This window comes from Antechinus flavipes, chromosome 3, assembly GCF_016432865.1.
Source record: "Antechinus flavipes isolate AdamAnt ecotype Samford, QLD, Australia chromosome 3, AdamAnt_v2, whole genome shotgun sequence".
Lineage (NCBI taxonomy): Eukaryota > Metazoa > Chordata > Mammalia > Dasyuromorphia > Dasyuridae > Antechinus > Antechinus flavipes.
The window spans coordinates 486,040,071-486,067,882 of record NC_067400.1 but is presented as its reverse complement, the minus strand read 5'-3'; the positions used below and the strand labels follow the sequence as shown (position 1 = coordinate 486,067,882).

General features: G+C 35.1%; 1 protein-coding gene across 3 annotated transcripts in view; it reads right to left on the bottom strand.

Annotated features, from left to right (window-relative positions):
• FAT3 (FAT atypical cadherin 3) overlaps positions 1–27,812 on the bottom strand; it is a 537,424-nt gene that overhangs the window by 192,380 nt on the left and 317,232 nt on the right. For all 3 annotated transcript variants that reach the window (XM_051986799.1, XM_051986800.1, XM_051986801.1), the window contains exon 3: positions 2,901–2,962. In XM_051986799.1, coding sequence (XP_051842759.1) covers positions 2,901–2,962 — 62 coding nt within the window. The remainder of the gene's footprint in view (positions 1–2,900; positions 2,963–27,812) is intronic.

The following is a 27,812-nucleotide window of genomic DNA, read 5'->3' as shown; positions in this document are numbered from 1 at the left end:
ACTGAGCCTCTAAGGCTCAGTAAGGCTCCGTTCTCTGCTGCTAACACTGGTCCTTGTTTTTGACTTCTGCTGCTTATTTGCTTTGTCCATTCCTGAAATAATATTCTAGGATTTGTATCTTGGTTTGAATTTTACTTGTACCTTTATCTTGTCTCTTTTGAGCCTAAGCTTACTTGCACTTTCATTTGTGATTGTTTTTGGATTAGAGATACTTGAACTATGAGCCTATTCTGAGATCCCTGATAGCAACTGCATGATTATATTTGGACCGGATTGAGGCAACCTGATTGCTACAAGAATCCCAATTTTCACATTTGTTTGTTCAGAACTCAGAATGATCTTTCTAAAAAACAACAACAACAACAACAACAACAAAAACCCCTATAGTTAAGATGGTAGTTAATTAATTAGGTTCCCAGATTAGTCTGTGAAAGCCCATGAAAGGAAAGGCTAACAACTTTTTCAGTATAGCTTTTAAAAACTCTTCATCACTTTTATGCCAGGATGAATGATAGAGAGTCCTGTTACTAGATTAGATTATGAACAGAGAGGAAGAACATTGGGGGAGAGTTGAGAACCCATGGGAAAATGATGGAAGATTTAAGTGGACAGAAAGTTCAATAAGTATCATTCATGTGACATGATGACCACAGGAGTAAACTGAACATCCTTAATCAGAGACCAGGTATCTGTCTGCATCTGTCAGGTATATTCTAAAGGAGATTCAGCCCCAGGTACAGGTGGTTATAAAACCTGTGAAGTCATTTTCAACACTGTGTCTCAATTTGGTAATTCTGTGATAATCTGAATGAACGTGTAAAGTACTTCTCTACCAAAGAGTCAACTTACTGTAGTTATGTTTCATACCATAATTCCTCTAAAGATATCCAGTGCTGCATGCTTCAGCCTATATCCTCTATCAAAGTTCATTTTCCACATAAAGATTGGTTGTCTAATTGTTCAAGTGAATGTCCTCTCTATGGGAATTTAACACTTGTCTTATAAATTTAAATGGTATAACATATAACAAAAAATTTTATTATTTTGGCAAAAAAAAGATCATTCTGGAATAGTTAAGTTCATTACCTACCTAGCATTTACTTCAAAAGACATATAAACAGCTACTGTTTACATCTAAAGATTACATTGTAAACATCTAAGATTTGGGAGCAAAGGTTTCTTCTCTCTCTTCATCTCTATCTCTTGTTCCCCCTGGCTTCCTTCAAGTCTTGGCTAATTATTTTGATTTATCTGGCATATATCTTGTTTGTACATAGTTGTTGGTATGTTTTCTTCCCTGTTAGATTGTGAGCTCCTGTAGAGTAGTGATTATTTGGGAGTGAAGAAGAAAGAGTTTGTTTTTATTTTTTTGTATCCCTAGTGCTTTCCACAACACATGGCACATAGTAGGTGCTTAGTAAATAATTGTTGAGAAATGGCCATGGTATTAAAGCAAAGAAGGCATCAAAAACACCCTGAGTTTTAAACAACATTGTTGGACAACTTCTCTTCAAGTATGATATCTGGAGTATGGTGTTCGGTATGGGGTACCATATTTTAGGAATGACATTGACAAATTGGAAAAACATTTATGCTTGCCAGTTTAAAATCATTTTTTAAGAATTTAGTTGACAAATATAGTTCCCTAGAAAGAATCTGGCTACCAGAATCAAATGTAAAATTTTAGAGGCATTAACACTGATGGATGGAAACAGTAAGAAGCCTTGACATATGCTTGCTTTCTTCTAAGTCTTATCCTTTATAGAACATATTTATAGAATATAAATGTTTCTATAATATGTATTTTATAAATTTTACATATAGTTTTATATATTATATGGGTTCATTATATTTTGAACAGATGAAAATCAGAAAATCATAGTGTTTTCCACATATATTAAAAAAAAAAAACTTTGTCTCTGATTCAAAATAATAATATTACTTCATTCTTATAAAGCCCTTACATGTGACTGAGAAAATAGATGTGAACATACTTTGTAAAGCACAGTGTTATATTTCTTCAGTAGAAGTGATGCTTATACATTCCTATTGTGCAAGTTTTAATAAATTATATAGTAGGAATACTTTATGTTTCTTAGTACTGTTCTTAAAGGCATAAATCACTTAGGCAGCTAGATGTATAGTGACTAGAGTGATGGCTTAGAATCAGAAACAGTTACATTTAAATTAACATCAGATACTTACTAGTTAGTTGTATGATCTTAAGCAAGTTACTTAAGCTTCATCAGTCTCAGTTTCCTCATTTGTAAAATGGGAATAATAGTAGTACCGATCTCACATATTGACTGTGAGAAATGTACCACATTATACAAACAATGGTACCATATGTAAAATGCTTTGCAAACCTTAAAGTGCCAATATAAATGCTATAATTATTAGTAGTAATATTCTCTCTATCCTAATAAGAAAAAAGAATGACAGACTAGAACAATGTAATACTATACAAATATCTATTGATCTAACCCTTTCACACATGAATAAGCATATAAATAATATATAAAGTTAACTTAATTCATAAAACTTTTATCTTTTCCTCTCTTTATATAAATGGACAGCATGTCTTATGGTAACATGTTTCTGAGGATTGTTTTCAGGCTTAACCTAAAATACAGGCCAAATTGTTGATAAATGGGATAATCATTACTAAAAACCAGCAGGGCATTTTTATTCCCTTGTCGTTCACATTGGAAACTTTTTAGAGAAGCAAAACAATAGTTAGCAGGTTCAGATCTCCAAGTTCTGAACCTTTTCGCTCAGGGGACGTATCACTGGTATTTGAGGCTCATAGTTCAATTCTATTAAGATTCTAGGTTGTGATGAAAGCTAAAGTTTCAACTAAATTCCATTTTAATGAATGTAGGTTCCTTCTTGGAGCTTACCTCCAGAAAATGCTCTGCCTGCTGTTCTCGATCCAATTTCCTTGAAGTAGTTGTAATCAAACCTGTGAAGAAATGAGAATATTAGAATTTTAAAGACTTACAGGCATTAGATGAGAATTTTGCTGAGGATGGGAGACAATGTCAGTTTCAGGAAAGGGAACCCAAGTGGGAACACACCCTCTCAAATACTGGATGGTAATCAGATTTCTTCAGAACTGAAGAACAAAAATAAAATGTATGAAAAAAACTTTAAAATTTATTTCAATTCAGTTTATACAGTGGAGGCATTGTAATTACTACAGTGAAAGCAAAAACTCACTAAAGAACCATTGTTTTTGTTATAATGAGGAGTTTCAATGATTCATTTGCATATGACTGAAATTCTACAGTAAGAACCTCATTAAAGATTTTTAGTTAGAGTTCTTGAACAATTAATAGGTTGTGGATGCTGATTAGATTCTTCTAGAGAATAGCACTTTCTTATTTAACTTTCAGATGTCTTTATGATTTTTTTTTGTTAGGTTTGACAAAGAAGGTTATTTCTGTAATAACTACTTGGATACATAATGATTTCAAATGTAATCGTTCTTATACACTGAAAATCTCATACTGTAATTTCATCAATTTGTTTTATATGTTTGATTCTTAACACAGTATATTCTACAAGGAAAAAAAATCCTGTATCTTTAAACAGAGCTCTTTAATAAATGTATAAACTTGATGAGTATTAAGTAAGGGAAGGAAATGAAGGGAGGAAAAAATACCCTTTAAGACCCTCTCCCCAAACTGCTTTCTGTTACTTTACCTATTTGTCTTTAGATTACTTTATTATTTTTGAGTGGCAATTAAGAGGTCAAATTTACATTTCATTTCTCTCTTAAACTAAATCTCAGAAGAGGGGAACACATTAAGGGTTGTTTCCTTGACTGACAGTGAAAACCCAACTTTTCCCACAGGCAAGGTCTGGAAAATGATATATCAAGCTAGTTCTCAGCCAAATATTTTACTAGTGAACTATGTGAAATGTGTGCCTTTGGTTTTGTCAGGTATCCACATAGAGGAGCTCCTTCTCCAGTTTCATGCTTTTGTCTCAAATAGAAGGAATAGGATTTGCTGCTGGATAATACAGGGCAGGAAGAAGAGAGTCTGAGGAAAATATGAATGCTGAGTATGGTTCACTGGGAGGGAATGGATGAAGAATAGAAAGTATATTTTAGGAAAAGTGGAGGAGAAGAAGCAACTTGGAGGAAAAAAAAAATCATAGAATAGTAACTTGCTTTTACAGAGGATAAAACTCCAAGTCCAGGGAGGAGTTGGAGTTAAGAAAAGTCTGAGTTCAAATCCTGTCTCAGTAATTTACTAGGCTTAGACAAGTTACTTAAATTTTCTTAGCTTCTTTTACTTAATCTATAAAATGGAGATAATAAGTATTCCTATCTTATTTGAAGATCAAATGAGATAACATTCAAAGTACTTTGCAAACTTTAATAACACTACATGAATAATAGCTATCATCATCATCATCATCATCAACCTCATTATTAATTTGCCCATTATTGCAGAAAAACAAATTTCCTTATTTAAAACCTCTGCCCTGAATATAGGGAGTAGGTGATTTTGCTAGATATCACAAAGGTTTGGGTAAGAGAAGCCTTCATGAGCACAAGTTACAGAAATTTAGAGAGCTACCAATCAGATGACTATAAATAGGTTTGAAGTGTTTGGACCTGAGTTACTATTAAACCTGAGCAAAGTAACTGATGGTGCTGTGAATCCACAAAATGGCAGAGAAAAAATAATTAAAAAGTGATTTAGATACAATCATAACTCAGATAGCATGAGAGTGTAGGTTTTTTGCATGGCTGGAAAATAGTGAAAACTCTCCCATCAAGGAATGGTGCCTGTTTAAAAGAAATCAGTTTACAGGGGAGATATTCACAGAAGCAACTTCCTTGGCATAGTAGTAGACATGCCCTAGCAACTGCAAATTATTTCAGTTCAACAAATATTAAGATACTATGGCAGGTGGCAGGAATATGGGGACAAAAATGAGAAGCAGTTCCTGCCTTCAAGGAACTTATATTCTATAAGGGTACAATGCAATATATACATAGATATGTACAAGATAATTGGAGAAGGGAAAGATCATCATTAATTAGATCATGGAAGACTTTGTGGGGAACATTATATCAAGCTGAACCTGAAGGAACAGGAATATGAGAAAAACAGACATTCCTCTGATGGTGGACAGCTTGTGGAAAAGCTCAAAAGGCCATGGAATATGTGACTTGGATATGGAGAACAGGTAGAGTGATTAAAAAAATCTGACAATGTATTTTTCTTTCTCTTTCTAGCTTTGTTTTTTCTGCATAGACCAAATTAAAGAGGATGTGGGGTGTACTCCATGAACCTTCTGCCTTAAAATACAGAAAAGAATAAAAGAAATAGACTATAAAACAGTGGCAAGGGAGAGGAAAGCATAGGGAAAAGAAAATAGCAAGGCCAAAAAAACTTATGCCGTCATGTATTTATTAAATATTTACCAAGAATGAGACATGGTGCTAAGCACTGAGAATACAAGGAAAAGAGTCCCTATCCTCAAGGAGGTCACAGTCTAGTGTGATAGAAAACATGTCAACAACTAAGTACACACAGGTTATATACAAGGCAAACTGGATGTAATCTCAGAGGGAAGGCACTAGAATTGAAAGGTACTGGGAAAGACCTCTTTGAGAAGATAAAATTTGAGCTGAGATGTGAAGGAAAATGGGAATGGAGGAAGGACAGTATTCTGGACACGTGGGAGATATTAATGCTTATATTAAAATTTTAACAATGGTTCATATGAGTTGGTTTCAGCAAATTCCTGACTTTACAAGCTAATCAGAGAATTCTATATTTAATCGTAAAGATAATAAGAAGCCTCTAGTTCTCAGTATCTTCATGTCATTAAAAAACTATCGAGGATCTATTCAAAGAGTTTTTGTTCACATGGGTTATATTTATAGCTATCTACTATATTAGAAATAAAAAATAATTTTGAATTTGTAGACCCTCTGAAAAGGTTTCAGAGACCCCAACAATTCTTTGGACTACATTTTGAGGACCACTGCTCTAGAGGATGCTCATCAATTGGAGAATGGCTAAATAAGTTATAGTATGTGAATGTGGTGGAATATTCTTCTATATGAAATGACGAGCAGGTTGATTTCAGAAAAGCTTAGAAAGACATTCAAGAACTGATGCTGAGTGAAGTGGGCAGAACCAAGAGAACATCGTACACAGTATTAACAAGATTATGTGATCAACTCTGATTCTCTTGGCGCCTCTCAATAACGTGGCAATTTGTAAAGAACTATGCCTGGGTGAAGGGGCAGGTTAATTCTGCAAAAACCTCCGCAGCTGTGGATTATAACATCTGAAGGCGTTGCAAAGCAGCCTTTACTGACACAGGGATTGCTTGTGGACTGGGAATGAAATAAATTGGAGGCAAGAGGGAAGAGGGAGGTCAGAGAATGCAACTGCCTCTCAGTCTCCTTGTATCATCATTATCCTCTCACAAGAAGAGATCCACTCTACAGGTCTGAGTTATACCTCCAGCAGCCACTGGCAGGTGGCTCCTGTATCCCAACAGTAATTCAAAGTGATTCAAATAGACTTGGGATGGAAAGCGCCATCTGCATCCAGAAAGAGAACTATGGAGACTGAATATGAATTGAAACACGATATTTTCACTGTTTGTTTCTTCCCTTTTGGTCTGTTTTTTCATGCACAAATGAAAAAAGAAGAAAATATATTTAGAAAAAATTGCATGTATGTAATCTATATCAGATTATTTGCTGTTTTGGGGAGGGGGGAGATAAGGGAAGAAGAAAGAAAAATGTGCAAAACAAAGTCTTAACAAAATTAATGTCATAAACGATCTTTAGGTGTATTTAGAAAATAAAATAATATTGGAATTTTTTTTTTTAAAGACGCCACTGGACTGTATTGAATGGGGTGGAAGTGACATAATCAGATACTGTAAAAATATTATTTTGATAGCTAAATGAAGGATGATTTGGAGTGAAGAGACCAACAAGAAGACTATTGAAACAGTCCAAGTAAGAGAGGATGAGGATCTGTACTAAGATGGAGGCTGTATTAGAAGAGAAGAGGAATAAATAAGAGATTTCGCAAAGGTATACTCAACAGAATTTGGCAAATGATTTCAGGATGCGGAATGAAAGAGTGAAGGCTAAAGGTGGGGATTCTGTGGGAGGGTAGTGTTATCAAAGTAATTATCACAAAGAGAATTTGGGGAGAAAAATAATGAGTTCAGTTTTGGACTTTTTGAGCTTAAGATTTCTATGGAACATCTGTATGAGATGTTCAATAAGAAATTGGAGATATGAGGCAGTATGAAATTCTCATGAGAAAGATTAGGGTAGATCTGAGATTCATCGCTGTAGAGATAATAAATGCATCTATAGGAACTAGTGAGATCACTAAACAAGATAATATGGTGGGAGAAAAAGATCCAGGACTGAATCTTGGTGCAGTATTCAGATAAAAGCCTTATGTGTTCACAAAACAATATTTTACATTTTATTATTATGTTATTATTAACGTATTACATTTACGTTTTTATAGTTTTAAAAATGCTATCATTTCATCTCCTGTGAAATAAGTAATGAAAATTTCATATGAAGTACCATAACTAGTACAAACTCATGAAGGTGAATATGAACTCACTAGAGAGTGGCCTTGAGCCTGCCACCTAAGTCTTGTATTTTCCCATACAGTCACCCATCAGTTAGGATCTCTGTTATCAAATGGGTGCCTCTGAATCTAGCAGTCATTCCCTCACTTGTTCTCAAGGTAGAGATAGAGGGAAGGGCTTTCATACTTTCTCACCACCTCCTCAGTAGAACCATTTTGCTCAGAGAGGATGTAGTGGAAATGAGAAATACTTGCTATATCCATACTAGCAACAGCAGAAGAGCAGTAGACTTCTGTAAGGAGACTGTTATAATTCCAGCCTCAGCCTGCTGTTTTTCCAGACAGAAAAGACAGAAAGACCTTTGCCCTCAGACACCCTGAGGAAACTCAGATCATTTCAAGTTCCTTTCACACTGAATCATTCATTCCACAGCCCACTGGGGGCATTGCTCATTGCTTTGGGAAGAATGAAGCTTCCTTTCCTAATTCATTCTCAGGGTAATTCTTCAGCAAATTTATTTATTTATTTACTTATTTAAGCACAGGTGTGTAATTAGAAAAACCACCTGGGTTCTCAAATGCAAAAAAGAAATGGGATGTCTCTTCATCCATCGTCATCATGCCCTCAGACAGAATATGTGTTTCATGTAATTATCAGTCTACAGGGAAAGGGACTTATGCTTCCTGCCAAGTCTGGGGCAGCTCTCAAAGCAGTGAACAGAGAGCTATGGAAAGAGCCCAGTGTTTTTGGCTCCCTGATGGGAGGTGGGCAAACTTGTATAGATTTCCTTCCTGTGGGGTTCCACCTCCTTCAATTCCAGTTTTAAAGCAAATAGAAAGAAAGAAAGAAAAAAAAAAAAGAAATTGAACTAGAGTTGAGAGATTTAGAAGGAACCAGAAAATGTCAGGAAATGACAAAATTTCACTTTTTCCATAGTCATGCCTACCTTAAAGTGCCTGAGGGCACTTTTTCCTCTCCAGAGGAACTAATCAATCATTACTCTCTCCCAGAGAGAAGCAGAGAATCTTACTTGACATAGGAGCTAAGCCTATGTTTTCGAAAATCTGAAAGATTTTGGAATTGCCTGATGTAGCCAGTGGAATACAAGAAAGAGAGCCACAAAAACATGGGTTCAAATCCTTCTGATACTAGGCAAACCTGAGCAAGTCATTCAACTTCTCTGAATTTCAGCTTCTTCATCTGTAAAATGAAGGGCTAGACATCTAAATGGCCTCTAAGGTCTCTTTCACTCTAAATCTGATTTTATGAATCAGATTTTATAATCATTTATGATTTTAATTATATTATTAATATACATTATACTATACATATTCTATACTATATAATTATACATTTTAATCATTTATAATTTTTATAATCATACTCATAATCAAGGACAAGTTATCTGGATTTTGGTTTCAATACTTATTATTAATATTCAATATTTATTTCTAGTTTCTATCTTTCAATTACTTTAGCCAATCTTTCTTTCAGCTTCCTGGATAAGGACAGTTTGGTCCTTCAATTATCAGTGTGCCTAGAACTGAGTACATATTAATTTACAATCACAGTTATGTGCAAAAGTTCCATCATCTTTTTTCACTGTCACTTTCCTTCATCACACAGTTCCAATCATCACACATTATCTCAGCTGCCTGCTTTGGAAGGTATATGTTAGTGCCACAGACTCAATTAAAGGCAGGGGAGTGAAAACAAGTATTAATCCAGTCTTTTAAGTCCCAAACAATATTGATGCTGATTAAAACTCAAAATGACAACAGAACACATGTTTAAAAACCCATTAATTTTTTTTAAAAAACAAATTGTAACTATTTTAGTGTAGGAGAACTTCCTTGCAATATCTAATATGCATAACCTCAAGTAGAGTAGACTCATTCTTTCCCTGAGAACAAGGTAAAAATCTGCTCATTCTGCAGGAATTCTTATAATTGACTTAAATAGTTAATTCCCTTATGGTCCATTCACTAATTTAATAATTTTTATATTAAAAAATCTATAATAGGTATGCTATTGTGTTACATATATAAAAGTTGTAGGGAGCCATAATTCAAAAGGATACAATGAAAATGAGGAAAACATTTGCTGTATTAAAATTGTAAGTAAGTAGAGGAGCAGGGAGGGGACCTTGAATAGGCTATTTTAATTCCATGCTGCAGCCTGGTGGGGTCAACTCTCATGATTTTTACAAAAGAGGAAACTGAGGTCTGGAGCAGTTAAGTGTTTCACCCAAGGTTGTAAAGGTAACAAGTAGAAGGACTGGGATTTGAGTCTACATCCTTTGACTTCAAATTCAGCATTCTTTCTACCATATTATGTTTAATCCTTGCTTGAAGAAACATAAAATTACATTGTCTTTTTAAAATCCATGGCTCTTCTGATTTCTACATTTTGGAGCACTTAGCTAACATTTAGACATTTTTTAAAGATTTGTAATCTTCAAAATTATTATTGTTACTACTACTGCTACTACTATGACTACTACAACTACTAATTATTATTACTTCTGCTATTACTACCACTACTATTACAAGTTTGGTAAGTTGGAGCTTTAATCAAGCAACAAATATTTATGATTTTTTTTAATTTTTTATTTTTTATTAAAGCTTTTTATTTTTAAAACATATGCATGGATAATTTTTTAACATCAACTCTTGCAAAACTTTGTGTTCCAATTTTCCCCATCCCTTCTCCTAGATGTCAAGTAATCCAATTTATGTTAAACATGGTAAAAATATATGTAAAATCCAATATATGCATACATATTTGTACAATTATCTTGCTGCACAAGAAAAAGCAAATCAAAAAGAAAATAATGAGAGAGAAAATAAAATGCAAGCAAAAAACAAAAAGAGTAAAAATGCTATGTTGTGATCCACACTTAGTTCCCACAGTCTTCTATCTGGGTGTAGATGGCTCTCCTCATCACAAGAACACTGGAACTGGCCTGAATCATCTCATTGTTGAAAAGAGCTACATCCATCAGAATTGATCATCATATAATCTTATTGTTTCCGTGTACAGTGACTTTTTTATAAATGGCAAAAAAAGTGAAAATTCAAGGACATGGAGGACAGACAAGGCAAGATTCTAAGCAAGATGGAGAGGGACTCATTTTGCATTTGGCTTGCCCTGGGCTACAAACCATTGCTCCATTAATCATGAATAAGCCAAGAAGAATGCTCGGGTCTGCTTTCAACTTTGTTTCTGACTTTCTGAACTTTGTCACTATACTTCAATTGCCTTTTTGACTTCAACCCGATCATCTGAGCCTATCCACTGCACCTTATAATCTTTCATCCTGGAACATTCTTCCACTCTGCCTATCCCGTTTTCTATTGTTGTTCTCCTCCCAGGACCTCAATTTTGAGGAAGAATCCAGGCTAACAAGGGTTCATTTCTGCTTTCCCTCTGAATTTTGGGACTTCAAAGGCATATTCTTGCATAGCCAATGTTCCCCTCAGCCCTTCTTCTCTACTTCCTAGCTTTTTAGCTCCATTTTGTTTGTACTTAACTTTTCCAACTAAATGTAAGCTCCTGGAGGAAAGCGTTGATCAGTTGTATTTGCCTCCATAATGTTTAGCACAGTGCCTGGCACATAATAATTGCTTCATAAATGCTTGTTGCCTTGTTTCTGCTAATGAACAATGAAACAAGCTGTAACTGAAGAAATGATCAGAGGTCCTTGCATTTAACTAAAGTGGAAAAAGCAAGTAACTTTGAGATTCTAGACTCCCAAGTTTCTATTCTTTTTAATCTGGACTTTGATCCACTGAAAAGCTGTGAATTAAAATTTGGGAAATATTTTATTTCTAAAACTCTTTTACTCACTATTCAGGCGCAGACTTGACAGGGCTAAAATATCTAAAACATATACTTTTTTCAGGGATTCCTGTGTCCAGAGTATATGTATATACTGATGACTAAACACAAGGTCAAATGAGAAAAATATATAAGTAAAAACCAATTAAATGTGGCTTAGTATCTATGCATGGCTACTTAGTATCCATGCATGGTTGGCATAAACAGAATGGTATCCCAGGCCTTTGGAGCCAAAAAGGACTTTAGAGGTCATTTAGTCTTATCCTGCCTTTATTTGACAGGAGACTGTGGAAAGAAGCCAGTAAGGGTTAAACAGTGGGAAAGAAATAAGAAGAGTCAACAACTTAAACCCCCACTCAAAAGTAGTTAATATAAAATCATAGAATCAAAAGAAAAACTCAGTAGCAAATGATCTCGTAACAATAGGAAGTTGGATCACTGTCAAAGGATACTGCCATTTCTCCAGTTTTCCTGATGAATAACTTTGTCATTATTCCTGACTCCTCAGCCTACATATACCATAGGTTGCTATTTTCTATCTCTACAACATTGCATGTGCCTTATCCCTTTTCTATACTCATGCAACCCCTGCTTTAGTTCTCCGGAAGACTTTTATCACCTCTTATAGATCACTGCAATGGCTTCTTAATTGGTGTCCTTTCCTCCAGTCTTTCTCTACTACAGTTAACTACATTAATTGCCAAATGATTATCCTTAAACCAGAAATGACCTTGTCAGTCATCTATTCAATACACTATTATTAGTTTCCTATTGCTTCTAAAATAAAATATGAACTTCCCTTTTTGATATTTAAATCTTTCACAACTTGACTCCAACAATTTTTGTTCCCAGTTTCATTCCATACATTCCCTTTCTTTTACTGTAGAGTCAATCCAGGCTGGCCTTTCCTCTGCTTCTGTGTTTAGAACAAAAACTCCTTGAGGACAAGATCTCTCCTTTTTCCTTTGGATATTTAATGTTCAGTACAGGCAGATGGCAAATACTTTAAAAATACTTATAATTTGTATATAATATTCCAGCTTTACTGTTTCCTTTTCCTAGAATGCAATCTCTTCTAATGTCTGCCTCAGAAAATACCCCCACTTTCTTTAAAACATAATTCAAGCACAACTTCATACATGAAGCATGTCCTTATCCTTCAACTGACTGCTACCCTCTCTCCTTAACCACTTTATGCTTAATTTTTTAAAATTTGTGCATATTTATTCTGTACATGCTTATATATGCCTATGTTATCACTACTAATTAAATATTAGTTTCTTGAGAAGAGAGATTCCTTCTTTCCTTTTTTTTTTTTAGTCTTCCTAGCCCCTGGGACTAGCATATCAATGGCACTAGATAAATGCTTGCTGAATGACTGATTGATCAGGAGGCTATGCTTGAACTTTGTGAGTTTTGTGGAAAATGGAAATCACAATTGCCCTACAATGGCTATGTCTGATTAATAAACCACATGAGGCAAAAAAGCAGACTATTCACTCATTTCCACAGGTGTGGGTAACAGTGTAGTCATCCGATGTAATAAATTGGGGATTGACATGATGAAATTGAATTTCAAAGATAAATCACAGACCAGAATTTGAATTTGACTCAGATGTAAACAAACACATCATTTTATATAATTACATGTGCAAACCCCCAATTTAGGGAGAAATTATGCCAGTCCCAAGTGAATGATACTCAATAAAGAGGAGGGGGGTGGAAAGAAATGATGGCTTGAACTGTGCAATTACTTTAAAGACGGCTGCTTTATTATTTCTGTTGTGATGACAGGGGGAGTGTAATGACCTCGCTGGGAAACAGCCTGAACAAAAGAAAACTCGGAATGCTCTAAGTACAGTTATGGTCAGAGAAGTGATACTTGTAAAGATGGCATCATTTTTGCTGATTTCTCTCCCTGTGGGTGTTCTGGGTCGCAGCTGTGTAATCTACTGCCATGACATTCACATTTTCTCTAAGTGTTACTTCAAGTGCTGAAAGCCTTAACCATTTCAAACATAACTCTCCATGACGATTTGGAGGCTGAGTTTAGTTTTAAAAATAAGAGCAGGATAACTACAACTGTAAGGATGTTACTGAATGGCATTTACCCATGGGCGTATGTGGGGTGACATGGATGTAGTGAAGCAGTTAACGGGTGTTGCAACTGGACAGATCTGAAACAATGGAGTCCCCTTGCAAGTGCTAAGGGGGATAGTTCTCTGATCTTTCCCTTGATTCTAATCTTATCTCCCACTTCATGGTGAAGTGGAAGGAGAAAAGGGAAAAGTAGTGATAAAAAAGAAATTATTTCTTTCTTGGTTCCCAAACTTAGTCCTTTCTCTTTTCTCTTGATTATAGGTTTTGGTCACAAAGGATCAGTAGTTATCTGGTGACCTTTGTGCTCATGCCAGCCAAATAGGAACCACAATGAAAACAGTAGTCCAGCTGTAAGTAATCAGTACCTTCTTTGAATTGGGCTCCTTCTCATCTCTGATATTAAAATTCAATTATCCTCATTCCTAAAGAATGCCCATCAGCTCAGTGGTGCTGATTGGCTCTCTTGCCTTCAATACCATTAAAAATTCAAGAGAAAAACCAGGGTCATCCTTTGCTTTGACTTTCCCACCAAGGCAACAATTGTAGCAACTTTCCCTTGGCACTCTAGCATTGGGGTCCTTAATCTTTTGAGTTTCAAGTACCTACTAAGTATCCTGTTGAGACCTATGGATTCCTTCTCAAAATAATATTTTTAAATGAACAAAACAAAGTATATTGTATCACAAAAGAAACTAGTTATATTGAAATAGTTACCAATATATCAAAAGAAACAAATTAACAGACTACAGCTTATACTACTTCTTGCTATAGTGTGCTAATGTTAGAGCACACCTAAAGAAATAAATCAGGGTCATCTCAGTCACTGGAGTAAAATACCTACTGGAATAAATATAATGGGGATAATAAATAGCATAGGTAGGTACAAAGAAAATTCAGAAGTAACCAGTGAGTGATAATAAGAATAACAATAATTTATATAGTACTTAAAGCTTTGCAAAGTATTTTGCATATATTATCTAATCCTCACAACTTCTGAGATAGATACTATCATTATCCCCATTTTAAAGATGAGGAAATTAAGTCTGAAGGAATTTAAGCAGTTTCTCTCAGGTCATATAGTTAACAAAGATCCAAGGGAAGATTTAAACTGATTTTTCTGGATCCAAGTACAAGATTTTGCTACTATATTCCCCAACCTCTTCAAGTGAAGGAGAACATTTAAGTAAAGGGAGGAAAGAAATGAGGAATTCAAGAGAAGGGCAGTTTTAGGACATTAACCAAACAATATATAATACAAGTATGTGTGTTTTTTAGAAGGCAGTAAATAAGAAACACCATAAATTCCTTGTTTTGTACCTAAATAATGGCATCTGGCTTTAAAGGGGCAAAGATTCTGAACTACTGTGTTGAGCATGAAATGCTAGCTATGGGGGAAAAATAAAGTTTAATTTAAGGCAAAAACAGAAAATTTGTCACAGAAATCATGGACAGTCCATAAAACTGCAACATCAACTTTTCTTTTTAAACAGCTATTTTTGAGATATTAACTGAACTTTCCAACTGTAAAATCTGGGTGTTTTAAAAATCTTAGCATAAAGAATCCTGAAGCCAGATTTGTTTACACCTTATTCACAGTCTTTTTCTATCATTTTCTTTACCTTTGCAGCTTAGCAAAATGATTAACTGACTCTATTTAATAGCAACCCTGGCAATTGTGGGATTTTCTTCAGAATAGAAACTTTTTCCCAAGCTTTCAAGGTGCAGCTGATCACTTACCAAATAGAAGGCATAGCCTTCTCATAGGCGTAAAATAATAATATATTCCAGTTTACCTTTATGCAAAATTAAGAGGCTGAACTAGATTACTTCTAAGGTTCCTTTTAGCTATAGCTTCCAAATATAATCATTTATTCATCTCTCTTCCCTACAAAGGGCAAGTAAAATTACATATTCATTCATTTAATAATATTTATTGATTGCAAGCTCTTTGAGGACAAGGACTGTTCTTTACCTCTTTTTGTATCCCTAGAACAATTCACAAGTTCCTGACATATAGTTGGTATTTCACACTCTTTATTGATAGCTGGTTGGTCAATTACTCACTACGTATAGAGCACTATTCTGTCAAGATGAAATGCAAATCTAACTGAGGCATTGGCCCTCCAGTGTTTACTATCTTACAATTTATAGTTTAGTGAAAATGGAATTTAATAGTTTAGTAAAATGGTACTTGTATGTAACTCTATGAACACACATTCTAGCTAGTATAAAAATCAATACCCTTTAGGACAAAGAACCCATATAAATGCAAAATAGTATTAAGTATAATAATAATGGTCTGAGGTTCTGAAACATGTTATTGGTTCACTCAGCCACGTTTGGGGGTTTTGTTGTTGTTGTTGTTGTTTGTATTCTGTGTCAGAGCCTATTGTGAGTGCAGTTAACTGAGGTGAATGGGGGGAACATGGCAGACTGCCAATGCTAATGAATTTTTCTTGTCTGTTTCTAATATGTATTTTATTTCTCCTTTCCTTTTTAACTAAATTATATTATTTAACCAAGAATTCATCACACAAATCTCAGAATCACCAAGCTGCCAGGGAGAGGTTGGGTTATCATATAATCAGTTGCCAGTTAAAAAAAAAAAATTGACATGGGAAGAGATTCCTTCCTCTTCCCAAACCCTGAAAGCCTCAGGCTTCAATGAGGAAACAAAGAATGGCAGCCTTAATGAGAATGTGCAAATGGAAAAAGATCAAAGGACATGAGAGATCATGAGTCCTCAGTGTTGAGACAGTTAATTCTTCTAACGAACCACAAATAACTTAAAAATGATATGCAATTATGATGTGGCAATAAAAACGGCTCATATTTACAAAGTGTTTCCCTATTTGTAAAACACACTTTTCAAACGCTGTCTCATTTGAATCTAAGCAGTTTAACATATCTAAACTTCACTTTCCCTCATCTCTAAAATATACATGAAAATCGATAATGTATATAGAGTGCTTTGCAAACCTTTAAAGAGCCACATAAGTGAGATGTCTTTATATCACATTCACATTGTCCTTTTAAACTTGGCTTCTTTCAGAAGAATACATAAAACTGATTGTGTAATATCCTATGTGATTTTACTATTTCAGTTTCATATTCCCGATAAATATGAAATATGTGCAGTGTTTTTGAATGAACGACTCTTAGATAGTAACTTGGTTTTTTATTTTTAAAAAATCAACTTAAATATGTGTAAGAAACATACTAAAAGTATTTGAAGGCAGAGCTAGTGGGAGAGGTAGAAGCTACTTGGAGAATTGTGTGGTCCAGAATGGAAAATCCCTTCCTATTCCATATTCATTAAGCACTTTCTAATTCAATTACTGTTTTATTCAATTTATTAATTTCTCCCCACACATATATCCTTTTGGAAAGAGGTAAGTTTGGTGATGATGTGACATTTTATTTCATCAATGTGGAAACCAGTCAATAACTGGGCTAAAATGAAAATCTATGACTAGCTTGGCCCTGGATTCTGTTTATTGGGGGTAAAGAAAATAACTTGATTCAATCAATCTCTTTCCTTTCCCTATGTTCCAGATTAACCCCCATTCCTTCTAATTCAGATTAGTAAAAGGGGCAGAAGAATACTTTCCAAAGCATTCTTGTAAACTTTTAGTAGTTTATAATTATCCCATTTGGAGTAATAGCTTGTAATGGGTAGGTGCATAAGATCCTTATTTAAAAACCAAATAGCCAAATAAACATGCCACTAAGACTAAAAAACCATTTTTATCTCCATTGTTTGGCATCTGGGAAATTCAGTGTCTCCCAAACAATTAATTGTTAATACAGAGTCCGGGAACAGATTTTTTAAAGTGCTCACTATGTCATTCTTTCATTCTTAGTGAAAATTAACATGATTCTATTCTGATTGTAATTAGTGTGTAATTATTACTTGTACATGTTGATGTCATATGTCATGAAACCGGTGGCTAGTTTGGTATCTTACTCTGCATTTAGGGCTTTTTTTTTTCTTTAAATTTATTTCTTGTGAAATATAAAGGCCCTCTTGACACTTCAAACTAGAACTATTAAGGTTCTGAGTATTGGTAATTAATCTCATCCTTGACAGGAAAACTAACTTACTAAACATTCAGGGGGAAAGGTAATGCCATTCAAAGAAAGAGAAAAGAACAGAACTTTGGAATGGGCAGAATAAATTAATTCTGGGAGCCATTCTAGGCTGTCATTTATTCATTTATTTAACAGCAACATTCAATAAATGCCTATCATGTACATAACATTGTGCTGGGTTCTGGGAAAGATATGACAATAATTAGGTCTCTGTCCTCTTAGAGCTTACACTCTAATAAGATAGAAAGGACACATAAAATAGTTTTACACTCTAGTAAAACAGAAAAGACACATGAAATAGCCATATATGTGCTATGAAATGCAGAACAGAATGGAAAGCAGCATTTATAGTCCTTCCCATTTAATTCATATCTTACTATTTCTATCCTTGTCCTTCTATTGGGAATGTGTTCATTATTTTGGGGTCTTCCCTCTTTCTTCCATCTCATATATCCCATCAATTCCAATCTAAAGGACAAAATTTGAATCTAAAGGACAAGAGCTTTGCCTTGTATCTCCAACTACTTCAAGTTCTGACTAAGCTTTCACTCCTTGAATTACCACTTGCCTTGGCTCCCAACAGATCCTTTTTATTCTGCTTCTAATTTCCACTTCTAACACTTCTAACCTATTCCTTGTATTTCATCCTTTACAATTCTGTCACAATTTTTTTTTTTTTTCTTGCATAGATCTGACCCTGTCCCTCTTCTATTACAAACTCTTCAGACTTCCTCTATCACTTTGCGGAGTTCCGACCTCTTATCATTTACAAGTTTTCTACCATCTGTCCCCAAATTAGCTCTCCACCTTGATTTCATAGTAATAATCCTCTTTAGAATCTGATTCCTGAAATGCTACTCCCACAGTCACTTTGGATTTAGAGAAAAAATGTGCTATTTTTGAGTTTCCTGAATTTATAATAATTGCTAACATTTATACAGCACTTACTACATGCCAGGCACTGGTGCCAAGCATTTTATAATTGCTATCTCATTTGATCTTCTAACAACACTGGGAGATAGATGCAAATATTATCTCTATTTTGCAGATAAAGAAACTGACACATACTAAGGTTAAGTGGTTTGTCCATAGTCACACCACTACTAAATATCTGAGACCAAACTTGAACTAAGGTTTTCCTGATCGCAACAGAACACTCTATTCTGATTTTAGAAAAAAAAAAGTTAAAAATATTTAAAGATATTCAAGTAATGATGGCATCTTGGTCTTGTTTTTTCTCATTTGTTGGGAACACAGCAAGAACAGAGGTCGGTTATGATTCGTATGCAATGTTTTCCTAGAACCTTGGAAATATAAATGGTTTAACTTTTTTCCTCCTGTAGAAATTACAAAAAATATCTTTTTAGGAAAACTCTCCTATCTCCTCTTGTTGAAATTAAGACTCATGTTCTCATTACAGTAATTCTTTTGTTCTAAAAAAGCAAAGCAGCATTAGGCATTAGGCACTTTTTTCCCGAGAGTTCCTTGTCAAAGACGAGGATTTCTTATTCATTCATTTACCAAGTATTCAAGAACACCCCACAAATCATTTATTCAGTACCTATTACTACCAGCCCTATTCTAGGCACTGGAGAAATGAAGACAACAATGAAACACTCCCCTGCCCTCAAAATGTTTACATTTTCCTGGGGGATACATCATGTAAGCTACATTATATTTAGTACATATCAAAGAGTTAGAAAGTAAATGCCAAGAGGGTTCTAATAGAAGCATACAAGACATCCTATTGGAGGTCACTTTGGGCTAAACCTGGAGGGAAGCTAAGAGTTCTAAGATGCCTTTTTCTGAGATAAAGGAGGAAGGGCAAAGAGGAAGTACACTGCTTTTCTGCAACCTTCATCCATAATAATAATAATAATGATAATGAGAGCTGGCATTTATGTAGCACTTTATGGCTTTAAAATGCTTTACAAATTTATTTCATTTTATCCTCTTAACAATCTTGGGAGGTAATGTTAGAAGGACAGGGGTAGTCTTGAAATTCTAGCTCTTCCCCATCCTCTGAGCTCAGTATTTTTCCTTGATGGCTACAGTACAATAGGAAAATTGGAAGGGAAACTTAATCCTCACCAAGAATCATTAAGTTTCAGTAAATCTCTATGGTCTTGGAAAAGGTAACATGAGAACTCGTTTAATCCAACACATACCTGAACAGAGTTCTATAACATCCCCACTGAGTAGTTATTCAACTTCTACTTTGTAGACTTTTTAGTGGGAAAGGGAACCATTACCTCACAAAGCAATTCATTCTATAGTGCTGATAGAACCTGTAGTTAGGAAGACCCAAGTTCAAACTAGTCACAGACACTTACCAGTTGTTTTATCTTGGTTAGACACTTAATCTCTATGTGCCTCAATTTCCTCAACTGAAAAAAAAAGGGGGATATTAACACATACCTCCCAGGGATGTAGTGAGGATTAAATAAAGTAATATTTGTAAAGTCCTTAGTTGCCTGACACATAGTAGATGCTTAATAAAAAGCTTTTTCTCCCTTTCCCCTAACATGGACCCATAATCTGCTTTTCTACAACCTTCCCCAACAGTTTAATAATAATAATAATGACAATTGGCATTTATATAGTACCTTATGGCTTAAAATGCTTTATAAATTTATTTCATTTTATCTCATAACAACCTTGGGTTGTTATAAATATTATTATCATATCAATTTTACAGATGGGGAAACTAAGGAGATGGAGGTTAAGTGACTTATGAATGCATACTGTAAGATTTATGAATCCATCCAGGAAGAGTTCAGATCTCATTTTGGAGATTCACCTGCTATGTGACCCCATCATTGTTAGCCACTGCAGCCCCTCACCTGATTTCATGTTTCTAGTTTTGCCCTCTGGGGCAAGCTGGGAATAGAACTTGGATCTCTCAATTCCTTAGTCCAATGCTTTATCCACTATAAAACATCTCAAGACTGGAGAACATTTTTTAAAAAAATATATGTTTTAATAAAATACAAGCAAATAGTAACACCCCCCAAAAGGACATGTATTTCAAAAACATCATTTAGTTTAAAATGAGACTTACAACTTCAGAACATCTTTCATTGCCATCTGGAAATCTATTATTCCAGGAGGAAGTGGTCTGGGGGAAGCCACAAAGCAACATCCTTGTTTCAGTACAATCAATGCTTTACAAAGAGTAAGCACACAACTAACTGGTACATGGTTCATAGCCGGGGAATTGGATGAACAGATGTGGGTCTCAGGTCTTTTTACTCTCAATTTATTGCTCTTTTGGTTTATGTCATGGTCAAACCTAATGGCCTTTCTTAGCATTAGAACTAGGAAGCTAACTTTCCCATCATTTGAAAAAAAAAAAAACTGCATTTAATTTAAACATTGGCAGAACAGGTCTCAGACAATGGTAAATGTTCCCAAGAGTTCATTCTTGAAAGAATTAAAAAGCCTCATCCTATAATGGAATAAATGTTTCAGGTCCCAATGTAGTTCAGTCTCCACAGAGCTTTAGGAGAGGGCTAATCCCAAGTAAAGAGTTTTTTCCCTGGCTGGGTTCCTTGAGAAACCACTCCAATTAACATCCTAAGTATCCTCATGAATTGGTTGAGCGGGCTAAAGAAATTCAAATCCATTAACTTTTTAGGAACTAAAGTGCACTTAAGACTTACCTTTCCTTTGGGTTGCTTTCATTTCTCTTCACTTTCTACTTTTCACATTCTTTTTATTTCACATTTATTCCAGCTTCTATCTACCTTCCAACTCTGACTGTAGCTGCTTTATTTCTTTTGGTTGTAATGCCCTTTTTTTTTGAGGGGGGGAAAGTTATGACCTGGGATGTTTTCAGTATTGGGAACTCTAGGTATGGAAACTTTAGCCATTGACAAAGACCACTAACATGTCCCTAAATGATCATCTTAGTTATCTGGGGACATTGAGAAAACATGTTCAATTGCATCACATAGCTGGTGTTCATCAGACTCAGACCTTGAAATCAAGTCTTCAGGAAAAGGTTAGGTTCACAAGACAGAATAGTCAACTATAGCAATCTAGTGTTTGACAAACCCAAAGCCCCTAACTTCTGGGAAAAGAATTCATTATTTGATAAAAACTGCTGGGATAATTGGAAATTAGTATGGCAGAAATTAGGCATGGACCCACACCTAACACCATATACCAAGATAAGATCAAAATGGGTCCATGACCTAGGCATAAAGAACGAGATTATAAATAAATTAGAGGAACATAGAATAGTTTATCTCTCAGACTTGTGGAGGAGAAAGAAATTTGTGACCAAAGATGAACTAGAGACCATTACTGACCACAAAATAGAAAATTTTGATTACATCAAATTAAAAAGCCTTTGTACAAACAAAACTAATGCAAACAAGATTAGAAGGGAAGCAACAAACTGGGAAAACATCTTCACAGTTAAAGGTTCTGATAAAGGCCTCATTTCTAAAATATCTAGAGAACTGACTCAAATTTATAAGAAATCAAGCCATTCTCCAATTGATAAATGGTCAAAGGATATGAACAGACAATTTTCAGAGGATGAAATTGAAACTATTACCACTCATATGAAAGAGTGTTCCAAACCATTATTGATCAGAGAAATGCAAATTAAGACAACTCTGAGATACCACTACACACCTGTCAGATTGGCTAAGATGACAGGAAAAAATAATGATGAATGTTGGAGGGGATGCGGGAAAACTGGCACACTAATGCACTGTTGGTGGAGTTGTGAACGAATCCAACCATTCTGGAGAGCAATCTGAAATTATGCCCCAAAAATTATCAAATTGTGCATACCCTTTGATCCAGCAGTGTTTCTATTGGGCTTATATCCCAAAGAAATACTAAAGAAGGGAAAGGGACCTGTATGTGCCAAAATGTTTGTAGCAGCCCTATTTGTAGTGGCTAGAAACTGGAAAATGAATGGATGCCCATCAATTGGAGAATGGCTGGGTAAATTGTGGTATATGAATGTTATGGAATATTATTGTTCTGTAAGAAATGACCAGCAGGATGAATACAGAGAGGACTGGCAAGACTTACATGAACTGATGCTAAGTGAAATGAGCAGAACCAGGAGATCATTATATACTTCGACAACGATATTGTATGAGGACATATTTTGATGGAAGTGGATTTCTTTGACAAAGAGACCTAAGTTTCAATTAATAAATGACGGACATAAGCAGCTACACCCAAAGAACGAACACTGGGAAACAAATATGAACTATCTGCATTTTAGTTTTTCTTCCCAGGTTATTTATACCTTCTGAATCCAATTCTCCCTATGCAACAAGAGAACTGTTTGGTTCTGCAAACATATATTGTATCTAGGATATACTGCAACATATCCAACATATAAAGGACTGCTTGCCATCTAGGGGAGGGGGTGGAGGGAGGGAGGGGGAAAAAAATCGGAAAAGAAACGAGTGCAAGGAATAATGTTGTCATTATAAAGTAATCATTAAATAAAAAAACAAAACAAAACAAAACAAAACAAAACAAAACACAAACAAAAAAAAAGAAATCAAGTCTTCAGGACATCAAGGTCAGCAATATATTTAGCATTTCATACTATTATTCTCATGTGACCCCCCTGCCTATCCAACTTTTAAACATTTTGTATCCCTTTCCCCCTGTTTTAACTGGTCAGTCTTTTTCTTTTCTTTTTAATAAACCTAATATTTGAGGTAACTTTTCTTGTCCATCCCTGAGGTTTCTGGGGTATGTATACAGATTTGGTTTGTAGCTTCCAGTGCAAGTATTGATCTGTTCATTTTAGAGTGTGATTTATTGAATTCTGTAACTTTGAAACCCTGCCTTAGGACATTTACTGAAAAATTAAAACTTTACAGAGAAATGTAAATAAAATGTAAACACTCTCTCAGATATAGCAGAGGTCTTGTCATCTAGGGAATCCAAAAATGAATAATTAGATCTTATATTAAGTAAGGCTTTACATCTTCACTGCCATGAATTTTGTCAGCCTAATCCTGGCAAGAAATTCTTGCAAAATAAATGTAACTTCTATCAGTTTCCCAAAAGTTCAGTGTAAAAGCTACCTATGTCTATTAGGTACAATGGACTGAACTTCAAAGCTCAAGTTTCATTTTCACCTGCCTTGAATCAGGTCAAACATGTGGCTTTTTTATATTCTTGATAAATCATTCTAGTATTTTTGCTTAGAAAACCTCAAAAGGGGTCACAAAGAGTTGGACATGACCACAACTGAAATTCCTCTATCTGGAGGAGTCAGGTTGCTCCTAGACAGTTATGGAAGTAACAAGGGTTCAATTCAGCAAACATTTAATGAATTATTACTATGAGTATGGGCCTGGAAAATAATTCAGCTGGCTTTCCATAAAGAATGAGATTTAGGAGTAGGAAATCCCTCTACCAATGCAGACAACCACCCATCTATGGCATTCATCTTAGGGAGTTTCCTCCATCTCACAGAGGCTCAGTGACTTCTGTGAATATTACCAGGAAATATCAGAGGCATAACTTGCAGTCAGGCCTTTTTTTTTATTTCAAGTGCAACATTTTTTTTTTTCTATCCATTATGCTATACTGCCTTTTCCAATGTTTAGGGATAAATCTTTTACTGGCCTGTAGTACAAACAGAGGCAGTATTGAGTGGTGAAAAGAACTATCCAGAGACTGAGTTTAGTCCTAGCATTTTTGCTTACTTGCTATGTGATAATGAACAATTCACTTAATGTCATTAAACATTGAAGTGATCATCTATAAAACCTCAGAAAGAATATTTAATCATGAGGAAAAAGTAAGATCACTGATTAACTGATTCAATCACAGAATCTCAGAGTAAGCTAAAGACAAACGAGGGAACTTCAAATGAGGGAAAATCTGCTATAGGAAGTTCTTTCTTATGCTAAGTTTAAACCCACCTCTCTCACTTCTGCAGATCACAATTCTTTCTTCTCCGGCCAAGAATTTAATAGATGCTACTCTGATCATGTCCCTTATCTGCTCAATTATCTTCAATAGCTTTCTATACCTTATCATATCAATTATGAATTCCTCAGCATTTTGTGACTGGGGCCCAACCTTATTCACTCTATGGTTGGTTATTTAATGTTCTCTATGCACCCTGTGTTATAGCTGCTGGATCATTGTCTATCATTATCAGAGTTAAAAGGGGAAAGACATGGCTCTTTTAAGTGGCTATTCCATAATCCTGGCACCTGAAAAGTTAAACTATAAACTTCTGAATAACACATTTTAGGAGACTAAGGTGCAATTGCAGTTGCTATTGTTTGTCCTTTGTTCTCTAAGATGACCATGACATCAGGGAATTGGTGCCATGTCCGGGAAGTGAATTGGATTTGAGTGAGGGAGGGCTGTGCAAGGTTACCAGTCTCACTTTTTTCTCTGGAACCATCTGGGTCCAGTGGCCAGATATAAATCAGGACAACGGGAAATGACCTGGAATGCAGTGGGAAACCTTGACCTTTTTAAGCTAAGATCTTAGTATGGCTGAGGGAACAACCATTCAGTGATTATGGTTAGGTAAGAAAGAAATGAGGAAAAAAATATCCTTTTAAAAAACTATCATAAAAAATGAATAAATAATTAAAAGAAGAATTGTGAGAGAGAAAGACCCTCAGGATGGGGTAGGCAAACCTAGAGAAGGTATCTGGAATTGTGACTTCATCAGTATAGGGGACTCTCAGTGAAAAAATTCTTTCTACCAATGCCCTCTTAAGGATGATTTCACAATGTCACTTCTCCAGTTGCCAAATAGATGCACTGAAACAGGATGTTCTGTATTAATCCTAAATTTAAAATGTACAAAATTGAACTGATTATATTTCCTGTGGATTCTCTCCTCTTCTCAACTTTTCTGTTAATGTAAATAGCATCACTACCTGAAGTCACCTCGACTTGAAACCTAAGTATAATCCTCTATTCTTGATTCTCTCTCATTCTCCAAACCTGATCTGTTGTCAAAGTTAGCTGATTTACTTTTGTAACATCTCTTGAAAAACTCTGACACTGCCACCAATCCGATGAAGGACCATATCATTTCATACTTGGATTGTTGCAATGACATATTGGTTGGTGTAGGGACCATAAGTCTCTCTCCAATCCAATACATCCTCCACTTTACTATCAAAATTATCTTCATAAAATTCATCTTGGTTCATGTCACTCTTCTACCCAAAAAAATTCCCTGAGTCTCTGTTATTTCCATTTAAAAGTTTTTCTATTTGGCATTCAAAAGCCTTTCATGATCTGCTCTCCTGATTGGAATTTTTTCCCTCTTCATCTCTGCTTCCTGACTTCCATGGTTTCCTTGAAGTCTCATTGAAATTCCCAGTTTCTACAGGAACTTCTTTCCAGTATCTCTTAATTCTAATGCATTCCCCTCTGTAATTATTTCTAATCTATCCCAAATTTAATTTGTATAGTTCTTTACATAGACTGAAATTAGATCTGGGAAATGGGACTATTTTTGGACTTACTTTGTAAACTTTGTGCTTTACTATAATATTGAGCACATAGAAGATGCTTAATAAATGCTTATTGACCAATTAATGGTCTTAATAAATTGCCTTGGATCACTGAGAACACAAGTAACTTGCTCAGGATCACACAGCCTATATTTGTCAGAGGCAGAACATGAACAAGGTCTTCCTTGGGTTAGGTTAGGGTTATACTGAGATTAGCTTTCTAGTTACCATATCACATTGCCTTAATGTTTAATTGAATAAAATATTCTTTATTGCAACAAAAATGGCATGAACAAATTTGAATCAGAAATTCATGATGAATTGTTATCCCCGAGTCTCAAAGAACTTGGTTTTGGCAATGATGAGGTCTTCCTTTACAAAACATCTAATGCTCTGTATAATGCTTTATAGTAAAGATAGGTCTTGACCTCAAGAAGCTTAGTAGTGGAAGACAACATTAATAGGGAAGTACTGGGAAAGGAGAGTTCATTGCCCTAGAAAGTTACTGGGAGGGTGTGTCTTCTTAGAGACACATCTTAGAGAGCAGAGCTGATTTCAGTATGGTTAGAACTAATATATATATATATGTATGTCTTTATACATTGGGAGAGGGTAGAAGGAGAATGAGTTGGGAGGGGATATAAAGTTGGAGAGTAGAGAGTATAAGAAACACTGCTTTGGATCTGATACTGGAGGCAGTCACCAGTCAGGAAAAAAGTGGGGAGAGGGAGGGTATCCCATTTCTGCTTTAACTTCAAAGCATCCTCTTTTCTTCCACCCTCAATAAATTCCAACTTTTCATTGTGGAACTATATTTACTTATCAGGAACTTGTTTACTTATAATGCAATTATCAGAAGTTTTCCAAATATAAAAAAATTCTAAAAGAAATCAGACAGCTTGCTTTCCCCCCCCTTCTTTCACTTCTCCCACACCCCATGCTTAATATGAAGTGCTGAAATAATGACCAAAAAGATTACGCAATCAACCCAAAGAGAGATACGACTTTTGTTGTTATTGCTCTGAAATCTTAAATGAGGAGAAAGATAATAGAAATAGACCTTGTGTTGCAATTCAGTAGGAAAGGTTCATAATAGGGAATAAGAACAAGTGAATTGTAAGTTCAATTTGACTGAAGTCTTTTATAAGATAAACGTATCTCTAGTGGAGGTTGATAGGAGGCTCATTACTTAGAATTGGACAAATAACCTTAGGGTTCTGTGATTATAACCTAGCAGAAACATCGGTTCTCAGAAAATGACCAAAGCCTCTGCTGGGAACATTTAATAGCATTTATACTTGGAAATCACAGGCTACATCTATAGTCAATGATTGTTATCTCCTGAATTCACTGGCAAGTGAACAAACATCCAGGTAATTCAAGTTTAACAAATTTGTCTAAAGGAATATTTGCCTTTGGAGTCTCCAAGGTATGGTTTACCATTTTTTCTAATACACTATTTATTGAGGTCGAATTTTAAGTTTTATTTAAAACCTTTGCTTTTCATCCAGTTTGGACAATTCTCCCATCCAAATACACACAAAAAAGAGATTTTTTCCAAAAGCAGATGAACACAGGAATATTGTTATTGGTACTTTAGGATAGATATTTGCTTCATAGCTTACTTTGCTCATTACTAGAAGGCAAAAAAAGAGATTGCCAACAACTCCAGAGCATCAGTGGTAATGCAGGTAC